Consider the following 12,904-nt stretch of genomic DNA (forward strand, 5'->3'; position numbering starts at 1 on the left):
GTGTAAATACAGTTGGATAAAACGAGAACTATGTCTGTCTTCATTTCATGCTACAAAGCAACAAAATGTGATTATTTTAAAGGGGGGTGGTTCTTTTGTATACTGATTTGACATTGCTGGGAGTCAGAGAGCTGTGAGTTGCATACCAATCTCTTATAGTCAAAATGAATAGGGGATGTAGGATAAAAGGCACTTTTTCAGAGGGTGGATTTAAAGCTGAACTCTGGGACAAATAAATATTGTCCAAATACAAGAGGCATGTGTATTCTTCCTTGAATCTTGGTGTGTGCTGTGTATTTCTTCCAGATCTGTGCAGTAATCCCATGTAAAACTTTTCCTCTGTGTTGAAACGTCCTTCACAGTCACTTCTACTGTCCCTCCTTGTGCAGGGTGACTGGTCTCGTCTCCGCCCCCTCCTGTAGTTTTCTGCAGGCAGCCTGTAGTGGGTGGGGCTTGCTGGGTCCTTCCCCCAGTTTTGTTCTCTGCACAGGCCATGTACAGCACAGTGGTAATGTCACTAATATATCTTATTTGGGTTTGCAAAGGCCTTTGGTGTATATCCTTTTTGTGGCTATTGAATATATTACATGAAAGTTTTTGTGATCTGAGTTCAGCTTTAACTTTATCTTAAGAAGAAAAAAAAAAACGAATCGAAAGCCTATAGGCATACTTGGCACTACTGGATCAGTTCTACTCTGAGAAATGGAAGCGACTATTGGCCAGAGAATCCTAATCAGCCATCCTTTATCCCCATAAATAGGGCACCGTGTTCATTAAATGTAATGCCGCATACACACGACCAGACTTTTTGACAGACTTGGCCACACACGATCACTCCAAAAGTCTGACGGATTCAAACATGACGTAGAATAAGGAAGTTCATAGCCAGTAGCCAATAGCTGCCCTAGCATCGGTTTTAGTCCGTCGGACTAGCACACAGACGACCGGATTTTTCGACCGGACTCGAGTCCGTCAGAAAGATTTGAAGCAAGTTTTATTTCTAGGTCCGCCGGACTTTTGGGAAGAAAGTCAGCTGGAGCCCACATGATCGAATTGTCCGTCAGATTCAGTCCACCGGACCAAGTCCGTCAAAGTGCGGTCGTGTGTACGCGGCATAAGATGTTCTGGGTCAGCAGCTTTTTTTTTTTCCCATGACATAGAGAGTTATTTCTGATGTATTTGTAACCTCGCCCTGCTTTCCTGTCTGATGGTCATTATTATACTTTTTTCAGATTGTTGTTGAAATAATGTATTTGGAAAAAGAAATGTATAGGTGGCTCAAACCAACTGACTATTACCTTATTACAGCAAAAGCTGGATGAAGAATTTCAAATAAAAATAAAAGATAACCAAGTGAAGGCAGAGGAGAGAACAGCAAAACGCAGATTGAAAAGGTAATTCAGTTCTGTATTGTTAACAAGAAGCTTATTCCTCTGGATGTATGAGGAGGACCCCATACTGTATTATAAATCAAAGGGCTCCTGACTGTACCCCTACTCCATTATTGGATAATCTTCTAGTGTTTGGTATTCTGCATACATGTGACAGTTCTCTTTTGCATTTACCGCTGCCCTGCTCTGTTCGATAGATCTTCATCTGTATTTTTGGCCCTGTATTTATCACAGATGTTGAAAGTGCAACTCACATCAATAGATAGAGAATATAGCACATTAATCTATTAGGTTATCCAATAGAGAGACGGTGTGTATTGTCTGTATCAGGGTTCCTTTACATAGGCTTATTTACATGCATTTACATTTACTGGTATGCTGATCTCAAACTGACACCAACATTTTGGAAAAACTTTTATTATCTTGCGATAATAGAAAATTGATTTCCAAGTACTATATCAAGCTGCAAACTGCTTAAGTCACATACTGCCCTATTTAAATCCAAATGGCATGATATTATATTACAATTGTTCAGAAGACTTGGGAAAATATTGAGGAAACCTATATGTCCTCAGTTATTTCCTCCAAAGAAAAATTCATTAAATTCAAACTTCATCAGATATACTATACCCCTCTGTGGTTTTTAAAAAACTAAAAATACATTTCTCCACTCTGCTTTTGCCTCTGCAGACATGAAGCAGGTTTTAATTTAGGCTATATGCCCCTGCCCCAAGATACAATTATTCTGAATCCAGGTGTGTGATTTATTGACATGGTCTCAGGCCTGCCTAATTTAAAATGTCCCAAGACCTACAGTATCTCGCAAAAGTGAGTAGACCCCTCACATGTTTGTAAATATTTTATTTTATTTTTTTCATGTGACAACACTGAATAAATTACACTTTGCTACAATGTAAAGTAGTGGCTGTACAGCTTGTATAACAGTGTACCGTATATACTCGAGTATAAGCCGAGATTTTCAGCCCTTTTTTTTTAGGCTGAAAGTGCCCCCCTCGGCTTATACCCGAGTCACCGCCGTCTGCCTACCTGATCAGGCATGTCATGTAGACAGACGGTGGCCAGCGTGTCATAAAAACATACAGCGGCCATTCCAGTATTTAAAAGCCGCGCCTCCTCCTCGTCTGATAGGCAGAACACTTAATTTCCCAGCAGTCAGTTTTCAGCCTATCACAGACATCCCCTCATCCTCATACCTCAGACGAGGATGAGCGGATGTCCGTGATAGGCTGAAAACTGACTGCTGGGAAATTGAGTGTTCTGCCTATCACAGACGAAGAGGAGGCGCGGCTTTTGAATACTGGAATGGCCGCTGTATGTTTTTATGACACGCTGATCGGTGGCTGCAGATGGGCACACGGAGGCATGCACAGGACACAAAGGATGAAGATTAGCACAGGTAGGCTGCAATGGACACAGGGAGGTATACACAGGACACAGTGAGGTAGGCAGATCTGCACAGGACACAGGGAGGTATACACAGGACACAGTGAGGTAGGCAGATCTGCACAGGACACAGGGAGGTATACACAGGACACAGTGAGACATGCAGCTGCAGATGGGCATTGTTGACCCTCTTTGCCACTTACAGTAGCTGCTGCATTTCCCACCCCCGGCTTATACTCGAGTCAATAAGTTTTCCCAGTTTTTTGTGGTAAATTAGGGGCCTCGGCTTATATTCGGATCGACCTATACTCGAGTATATATGGTAAATTTGCTGTCCTCCAAAACACTGCCATTAGGCTGGATTCACACCTATGCATTTTTAGTGCTTTTTGCATTTTGCAGATTTGCAGTACAGAACGTTCCATAGTAAACAATGTTAAATGGACTGTAGTGCAAAAAGCACTAAAACTGCATAGGTGTGAATCCAGCCTGTTTAAACCGCTGGCCACAAAAGTGAGTAAGCCCCTAAGTGAAAATGTCCAAATTGTGTCAGTATGTTGTGTGGTCACCATTCTTTTCCAGCACTGCCTTAACCCCCTTGGGCATGGAGTTCACCAGAGCTTCACAGGTTACCACTAGAGCCCTCTTCCACTCCTTGATGACATCACGGAGTTGGTGTATGTTAGAGATCTTGCTCTCCTCCACCTTCCATTTGAGAATGCCCCACAGATGCTGAATAGGGTTTAAGTCTGGAGACATGCTTGACCAGTCCATCACCTTTACCCTCAGCTTCTTTTGCAAGGCAGTGGTCTGTTGCTGCTCTATGACACTCCCACCACCATGCTTGACTGTAAGCAAGACACACTTGTCTTTTGTACTCCTCACCTGGTTGCCGCCACACACGCTCGACACCATCTGAACCAAAAAAGTTTATCTTGGTCTCATCAGACCGCAGGACATGGTTCCAGTAATCCATGTCCTTAGTCTGCTTTTCTTCAGCAAACTGTTTTTGGGCATTCTTTTGCATCACCTGTAGAAGAGGCTTCCTTCTGGGACGATAGCCATGCAGACCATTTTGATGCAGTGTGTGGCGTATGGTCTGAGCACTGACAGGCTGACCCCTTCAACCTCTGCAGCAATGCTGGCAGCACTCATACATCTATTTCCCAAAGAAAACCTCTGGATATGACGCTGAGCACATGCACTCAACTTCTTTGGTTGACCATGGAGAGGCCTGTTCTCAGTGTAACCTATCCTGTTAAACCGCTGTATGGTCTTGGCAATCTTCTTATAGCCTAGGCTATCTTTATGTAGAGCGACAATTCTTTTTTTTTCAGATCCTCAGAGTCGTTTGCCATGAGGTGCTGTGTTGAACTTCCAGTGACCAGTATGAGAGAGTGAGAGCGATAAACCCAAATTTAACACACCTGCTCCCCATTCACACCTGAGACCTTGTAACACTAACAAGTCGCATTACACTGTGGATGGAAAATGTCTAATTGGGCTCAATTTGGAAATTTTTTGTTGTCAGTAGTTGAGACATTAATGGCTGTGTGTTGTTATTTTGAGGGGACAGCAAATTTACACTGTTATACAAGCTGTACACTCACTACTTTACATTGTAGCGAAGTGTAAGTTCTTCAGTGTTGTCCCATGAAAAGATGTAATAAAATATTTACAAAAATCTGAGGGGTCTACTCACTTTTGTGAGATACTGTTCTTCCTAGGGCTAGTGGAGTATCTTCCCATTTAGCCCTCACACCAAAAAATGCTTAAAGCGGAGTTCCACCCACATTTTTCACTCCTCACCATGCAGCACTAATGTGCATCCTTAAAATTAATTGGCAATTTAGTGTTATTTTTTTCCATTCACTTACCTTATTTAAGCCTATATCTAATTTCACTTCCTCCTGTTGATATCGCAAAAAAATAAAAAGCGCACAGATGATCAAATGCCACCAAAAGAAAGCTCTATTTGTAGGAAAAAAAAAGATGCCACTTTTGTTTGGGTACAATGCCACATGGCCGCGCAATTATCCGTTAAAGCAATGCAGTGCCAAATCGCAAAAAAATGGCCTGGTCATTGACCAGCCAATTCTTCCAGGGCTGAAGTGGTTAAAGGCACTGTACATTTTTGCCCCAAAATGTTTATATTCCCCTGAAAAATTACCCTTTTCTCCAACTTTATGTGGAAAAAGTTAATCAATTCTGCCCCCCCCCCCCCTTTTTACCAACTCACCTACACTACTAGTAGATCCCCAATGACTGACAACATTTAAACAGATTTAGCAGTCATTGTTTCTGTGTATGTTTTGATAGTTTAAAAGATAAAGAAAAAATATGAACTGGATATGATGTCCCCTGTTATCAAATTTGTTAAAGTGAACCTATGCGCAGAATATGCACACCAACGTATTTACGATGCCTTGAAAAAGTATTCATAGCCCTTGAAATTTTCCACATTTTGTCATGTTACAACCAAAAACATAAGTGTATTTTATTGGTATTTTATGTGATAGACCAACACAAAGTGCCACATAATTGTGAAGTGGATGGAAAATAACTGGTTTTAAATTTATTTTTACAAATAAATATCTGAATAGTGTGGCGTGCGTTTGTATTCAGACCCCTTTTCTCTGATACCCTTATCTAAAATCTAGTGGAACCAATTGCCTTCAGAAGTCGCCTAATTTAGTAAATGTGTGTAATTTAATCTCAATATAAATACAGCTGTTCTGAAAGAAAGCCAAAATAAGTCCTATTTGCATTTTGCGAGAAGCCGTTTGGGGGACACAGAAAACGTGTGGAAGAAGGCACTCTGATCAGATGAGACTGAAATTTTACTTTTTGGCCTTGTCGGGAACCATGAATCAGACTAAGACAGAAGTGCAGTAAAAATCATACTATTTAGTAAAATGGTATAAACAAAGCAAACATAGCCAGAGTTCGGTAACAAAGACGGGTAGTCGGAACAAGACAGAGAAACGGGAGTCCAGAGATCAGCAAAGTCAGGTGCACCAAACGGGATCAGGAACCAGAAGAGAAGTCAGCTAAGCAAAAGTCTTCCACAGGAAAACACAGCAGAGAGTCCGAATATGTTGACCAAGGTGAAGGTACAGAGCATCTGAGTTTAAATTGCTAGCAGAGCTAGCTGACGAGCAGGAAATTAAGACCAGGTGAGTCACTGGAATGAAGAGTGTTTGCAATTAACCGACAGCTGCATACAAAGCTCTGAGAAGGAAGGGCTGAGTCCAGCCCTGAAAGGCCTAAAAGCAAACCAGTGTGGCGGAAAACTAACACTGCACATCACCCTGAACACACCATCCCCACTGTGAAACGTGGTGGTGGCAGCAAAATGTTGTGGGGATTCCCTTCTTCAGTAGGAACAGGGAAGCTGGTCAGGGTTGATCAGAAGATGGATGGAGCCAAATGCAGGGCAATCTTGGAAGAAAACCTGTTAGTCTGCAAAAGACTTGAGACTGGGGCGGAGGTTCACCTTGAAGCAGGATAACTAACCTAAACAAATAGCCAGAGCTACAATGGAATGGTTTAGATCAAAGCATATTCATGTGTTAGAATGGCCCAGTCAAAGTCCAGACCTCAATCCAATTGAGAATCTGCGGCAAGACTTGAACATTTCCGTTCAGACACACTCCATCCAATCTGACAGATCTTAAGCTATTTTGCAAATATTTTTTTTTTTTTTGTTCTAGTTGTGCAAAAATCTGTATTTGCAGTGAAAGGTGGTTCTACAAAGTATTGACTCTGGGGCTGATTACAAGTGCACGCCACACTTTTCAGATATTTGTAAAAAATTTCCAAAAAAAGAAATAAACATTTTATCATTTTCCTTACACCTCACAATTATGTGCCACTTTGTTTTGGTCTATCACATAAAATACATTTACGGTTTTGGTTGTAACATGACAAAGTGTGGAAAATTTCAAGGGGTACGAGTACTTTTTCAAGGCACTGAATATATTCTGAACCAACAGTAAAAGCACATTAAAACAAGCTGTCATGCACCTCCTGTAGCCTCGGGCATTGTGGAGAAACGTGTCTTCAAAGTTTACAAAAAGGCATTGACATCTCTGGTTTTTTAATTTTTATTGTTTTCTATTACTTTATACTGCTAAAGTATCTTGTCAATCTGCCAGCCACAGCGGGTGTTTAGCTGCTAGAAACCAGAAATCTGACCCTAGTCTTTGTGATCTCTGAGAATTAATTACTTCATAGTACAAGTCACAAGAGAGGTCACAGATGGCTTGTTAAGAGCTGTTTTACTGCTTGTTAGGAAGATGTAAATTATTGAATGTCCATAGTCTGGGAAAGGTTTACCATCCATTGTTGGGTGGAAAAGGGGAGCAGAAATAGGATAGGAGTGTATTAATTTGTGTTTTGAAAGTCTCTCCTGTCTACCCTTTTGAAGACCAAACAGCCACCTTGTTTTCAAATTGTGACAGCGGGCGCTAGAAGATCCCCCACCCGCTGTCACAAGGAGTGGGGGAGCGGCTGCGTAAGGTGAACTTATCCTTTAAAGCATGTGTCTTGTATTAAACCTTGCTTGTATGAGGTTGAATACTGAGAAAAATTGCTGATGTACTATGGGTTGTTTCTGTTGGCAGTAAATATTTCATCATATATTTTTTCATGTTTATTTTAGCATTTACTTTTTATATTGTATGTGAAAATCGTAACATAAATGTGTGGCGCTATATAGACTAAATTGACATTCGATGTGATTTACAGACAAAAACTTAAAGAGAAGAAAAAGGCTAAAAAAGCAAAACAAGAAAACAATGGTTTGTATATAATATAATTTTTTTTTTTTTTTTTTTGTGTGTAATATATATTTAATTCATGATTTACCATTAAATGACAAATCACATTTATCACACACCAACTGAAATCCTAATAAAAATATCTGCACCAATTTTGATATAAAGCATAATTGCAAATACTTTTATTATTTTGCAATAGATCTATCATAAAGTATGACTCCTACAAGTGTACAAGGTATCCCCAAACATTCCTGTAGTAGAATACATGTCCCAATATACCCATAAGATCGTGATCCCCCTATCAACAGAAGCCAGCCTCATAATAACTTCTAATAAAAAAAAGTGAACACATTTTCAAGAGAATTCTTGTATGAACCTGGTCACAAACACAAAAGATGCCATACAACCTAGAAATATATATAATCCCTCCAATTTGTAGCTAAATGATATCAGGGCATGAAACGTGCACAATATTATCACTGCAATAGTATTTGCAATAAAATGTATCCAAATGCTAACAAGTGTATGAATATAGGACCAATAAAAGTGTAACTAACACTCCCATATGGCATTACACCTGAGTGAAGCTAGAGGGAGTAATATTGTCCTAGGTGTTCAAATGTCAGATGGCATCAGGAGAAAAAAAAAAACACACTTACTATAAATAATGATTATCTGCTCTAGTGCCATAACTACCAGCAGATTTATTCCAAATCTATACACATGTATACTATACCAACTTTAAGTGTATATAAACCCAGCAACAAAAGTTATATATTTTAGCTTGCCAGTCTTTAGATGTGGTGGCTGCATTCGTTTTCTGTTTTTCTTCTTTACTTGTACCTGATGATCCTGCTAGTAATACTCTTCCTGTCTTAGGTTGGCCACACTCAATCGCTGTATTGTATCTATAGAGGAGTTCCATTGTCGCCTTAGAAGAGGAAGTGTGTTAGGACTACAAAACCCTTCCCCTCTCCTCCATAGCATTTGGGGGAGGTGTTCTGTAATCCTCTAGCTGAGGTGATCTGGGCACAGCTGATAACATTGCTTGAGATAGCACAGGAACTTATCGGCTCATGCTTCCTTTTTATTTTACTGGCATGTCTCTGTGCACGGGGTCAGTGTGGTGCACGATTTAATGATTGCCTTTGCATTGCTCCCTTTTTTTTTTTTTTTTAGTCTGTTAGACCCTTTATTTGAGGTGCACAAAACGTACACAGTCCGCCAAACATTGCAGTGTGATTCGGGCTGACGAGCTGCGATAAAATGCAGCATTTCTGCATTTATCACAGCACACTGCAGTGCAGTGCGAGATTGTGATGCAGTGTGAATGGGACACATAAGAAACAATTTTTTCCTTTGTGTCTCTGCAGTGACAGATGTTTTACCATGCAGTAAAACGTCTGTCACCGCACATAGTGTGAATTGGCCCTTAATGAACAGACAAACAAAAAAAAAAAAAAAAAGTGTTTTGATATAACAGAAAAAAAGAGAACAAATAAGAGAAGGTAATTGTTAGGGATAACATAAGCCAGCTTTTTGCCAGTTCTGTGACTTCCAGCACACAATGCAGCCAGTCATTGCCCCAGCACTCTGTTGTGACACAGTATAGGGAATTCAGTAAATTTGCTGCACCACTTTTCTGGCGTTAACCCCTCTTGTTAATGTATTGCGCCACTTTTGGCTCAGATATTGACTTGTGCACAAAATTCAATTAGTTCTAAAATGTGCCACTTTTACATTGTGTCGCATTGAATGCGTCAAATATAAAAGTGGAGCTAAGTAAGGCCAACTCATTTGGCATACAGAGAGATTTTGTGAAAGTGTCTCGAGTGCATTCTAAAAATGGTGCAGCATGAGCCAAAATCAAGTACAAGTTCTAGACAGATACATGAATTTGGGGCATTCAATATCGCTCTCACAATGCATGAGGGACACTTTCATAAAACCTGTCTGCCCCAGTCTTTATGAATTCCATTGTGTATGTCAATCAGTGCACAGGAGTATGGGCTATGTCCCTTACCTTAGAGTGCTGTTACTCTTGTATGATGTGCTCCCGGCCTTTTCTTCCTCAAACACACCAGAAGATACCTCACATTATCATGGTAGGCCTCCCTGTGATACTGCAAGATAACTAAGGGGAGCCAATTGTTTACATATCTTCTGCAGAAATCGGGATTTGCCCACAGTACATTCATTTCCTGTTAGCTGGTTATCCCATAATTTTTTCCATTTTCTGATAAAAAGCTGAAATTGATAAACATTTAGGGCCAGTTCACACCGCATGCACTCCAGTGCGTTTTTTTTTTTCTGCATCAAAAGTGCATAGAAAGTAGTTTTATATGGTTTTCAATGGCATAGTTCACACCAGTGCGTCTAGTTCCGGTTCTAGAAAAAAAAAGTAGAACATGCTACATTTTTCCTGTACTGGAACGCTGTAAAAAGCAGCAAAAATGCACCGGAACATCCATGTTCTTATTTAAGGTTAAGAAAAAAAAAAAGGGTGGAAAAATGCACTGGAACGCATCAAAAACGTGCATGCAAAAAAGCATCTGGACTGCTTTTCTATGGTGTGAACTGGCCCTTACTCTGTTTTATCATTCTACCCCATATTCTGCAAGCATAAATAAAAACTTTTCCACCTTCCTGGTTGTTTTTCTACAGTTGGTACTGAACTGAAAATGCCCAAATATGTTTTCATTTCCATGGATGTAATTGAAGCAACAATCAGATTATTGAAAGGTGTGGACATCATTCTATTGAATATTACATGACTATGACCTGTAGAATACACCCTAAGGGCCAGTTCACACCATAGAAATGCAGTCCAGATGTTTTTCTGCATATGCGTTTTTGACGCATTGATGCAGTCCAGTGCATTTTCCCCCTCCTTTTTTTTTTTCTTAAATTTAAATAAGAATATGTGTGTTCCAGTGCAGGAAAAATGCAGCACGTTTTTACTTTTTTCCCTGGAACTGCAAGCACTGGTGTGAACTATGCTATTGAAAACCATATAACCTACTTTCTATGTGTTTTTGATGCAGAAAAAATAAACGCACTGGACTGCATGTGGTGTGAACTGGCCCTAAATCTTTTTTTTTATGAGATTGTCCATCCAATTAATTATTTTTGCATGTCTGTTATCCATGTTGAGGTAATTAAACACTCATGCATAATACATGGGCACATTTCTGGTAGCTGGGAGCATCATATCAGTACTATCCAATACTCTCACTGTTGTGATCTTTTTAGTGGGTAGAAATGGTTTCTGTCCTTTTGCCCTTACTTTACAAAATAAATCTGAAGATGACTGATTGGAGGTGATGAGAAATAGGCACGTTTTTTTATTCATCATTGTCGTAGACTACGTTTTTGTTTTAAAATCATAATGCAAACTAATTACTTTTTACTAATCTTGACCCCTGAATCTTAAATTTGCTATGTGCCTTTTTAATTTAGGAACAGAGAAGGATCCTCAAAAAGTGGAAGATAAGGAGATGAGTGCTGAAGATTCTGAAGAGGATGGGTCTGATGACTAGATGTTGTATTGTGTTAGGAGCCATTTATGGACTTTTCCTTGGCCTGAAAAGCTTCCAAAAAATAAGAATTTGAATATTATTGGACTTGGATCATGGCCCTGATCTAAAACTGGATGCTAAAACACAGCCAGCCCTACAAGAACAGCATGAGAGTGACAGACCCGATATGTATACTTTATTTTGTAGTAGTTACAAGTCATAATTGTATTATAGAAGCCATCTATGAACAAATCCATAGATTATGGGGTTTATTGATTACACACAAGGCAGATATTTTAGATTTTGACCATGCATTGACATTGTTCTTCTGTGTATTTATATGTGTGTTCCCTATATTTAAGGGTTATTTCAGAAACACTAGTTAATTGAGCCTGTCCCAATTGGCCTAATGTAAAATTTTGAAAATCCAGCCTTAAATTATAACTGTGCTCGGTTTCAGCATTCTTTAGTGTATAACGGTATCAATACTCTGACCCTGTACATTCAATACACTCAACTGCTTGCCTCTGTTATTTGACACAGCTATGTTCTCTTAAGCCGCATACACACGATCGGACATTCCGACAACAAAATCTTGGATTTATTTCTGACGGATGTTGGCTCAAACTTATCTTGCAAACACACACTGTCACACAAATGTTGGAAATTCCGAACATCAAGAATATGGTGACGTACAATGAGCCCAGAAAAATTAAGTTCAAGAGCCAGTGCGGCTCTTCTGCTTGATTCCGAGCGTGCATGGAATTGTAAGAGTTGGAGTATCCCCGCGCTATCGTATATAATCTGACTAAATGCTAGGAATGGGTTGCAGCAGAACACCGACAGAGGTATAGACCCTACCACGGAAAAACGTGTATCAAAATCAAATAATTGGTGCTGCGCTCCCTTAAAATAAGTAAATAAATTAATCTAAAGTGCCTGATGCTTACTATTAATTGCATACAAAATTGCATATAACTTAACAATAGTGTAACCCAACTATCGTGACCAAACATAGTCCAAGAATAAAGTGTCAAGTGCTAGAATAAAATAACCATACAATATATGCGCAATATTAGAGTGTCCAGTGCTTCATGAATTCACAATCACATAAACCAGTGAGGGTATATAATACAAGCAGACTTATACCTCAAACAAATAGTTGGTACAGCAAACTGTATCAATAATGACATATATGTGAATCCCACAGTGCAATAAAAACATATAAATAGAAGAGTCTCTTAAAAAAAATATAAAACAGATATAAAGTGCCACGTGATTCGTAAAGTGCTTCTCCAGGTACAGGGTGTCAGAAAACACAGTGTGTACACACTCTTGTGCCTCTTCAGTGTTCCACATACATCAAGTGAAGTGGCCCCTTACCTTACTGCTGTAAGGTAAACAGCAGAAAAAGAGGATCTCAAACAATCCAGGCGGTGTACCCCTACTTCCGGATTATGGATCTTGTCCCCACATCAATTGTTAGAATGACAGGATCTCTTAAAAGGAAAGGGAAGGCTCCAATGGTGAAGTACATATATACTTTTTTTATTATTAAAACCAAGACAGTGGAGAGGTACTCAAACAATGGATAAGTAATTCACAAAAAGCACAGCCGAGCGTTCCGTTCGTGTCTCGGACGTCACTTCCGGTGTCCTAGTTCCTCCTATTCCGACGCGTATCCTCATGTGTCACATGACTTCATGATGTTTTCTGGCACCCTGTACATGGAGAAGCACTTTACGAATCACGTGGCACTTTATATGTGTTTTATATTTTTTTTTTTAAGAGACTCTTCTATTTATATGTT

The 12,904-nt window shown here is 39.6% G+C and overlaps 1 protein-coding gene across 3 annotated transcripts in view; it reads left to right on the forward strand.

Moving 5' to 3' along the window:
• Positions 1-11,627, forward strand: part of PRKRIP1 (PRKR interacting protein 1) — a 38,049-nt gene extending 26,422 nt beyond the window's left edge. Inside the window, exons 4-7 of one of the 3 annotated variants that reach the window (XM_077480529.1) lie at positions 1,309-1,394; positions 7,545-7,597; positions 10,241-10,318; positions 11,036-11,627. In XM_077480529.1, coding sequence (XP_077336655.1) covers positions 1,309-1,394; positions 7,545-7,597; positions 10,241-10,318; positions 11,036-11,115 — 297 coding nt within the window. In that variant the 3' untranslated portion in view covers positions 11,116-11,627. The remainder of the gene's footprint in view (positions 1-1,308; positions 1,395-7,544; positions 7,598-10,240; positions 10,319-11,035) is intronic. The other 2 variants (XM_077480530.1, XM_077480531.1) reach the window with 2 other exon arrangements.
• The last annotated feature ends 1,277 nt before the right edge of the window (positions 11,628-12,904 follow it).

Source organism: Lithobates pipiens, unplaced genomic scaffold (assembly GCF_037356315.1).
Source record: "Lithobates pipiens isolate NorthernLeopardFrog02 unplaced genomic scaffold, aLitPip1_a1.2 Scaffold_16, whole genome shotgun sequence".
NCBI lineage: Eukaryota > Metazoa > Chordata > Amphibia > Anura > Ranidae > Lithobates > Lithobates pipiens.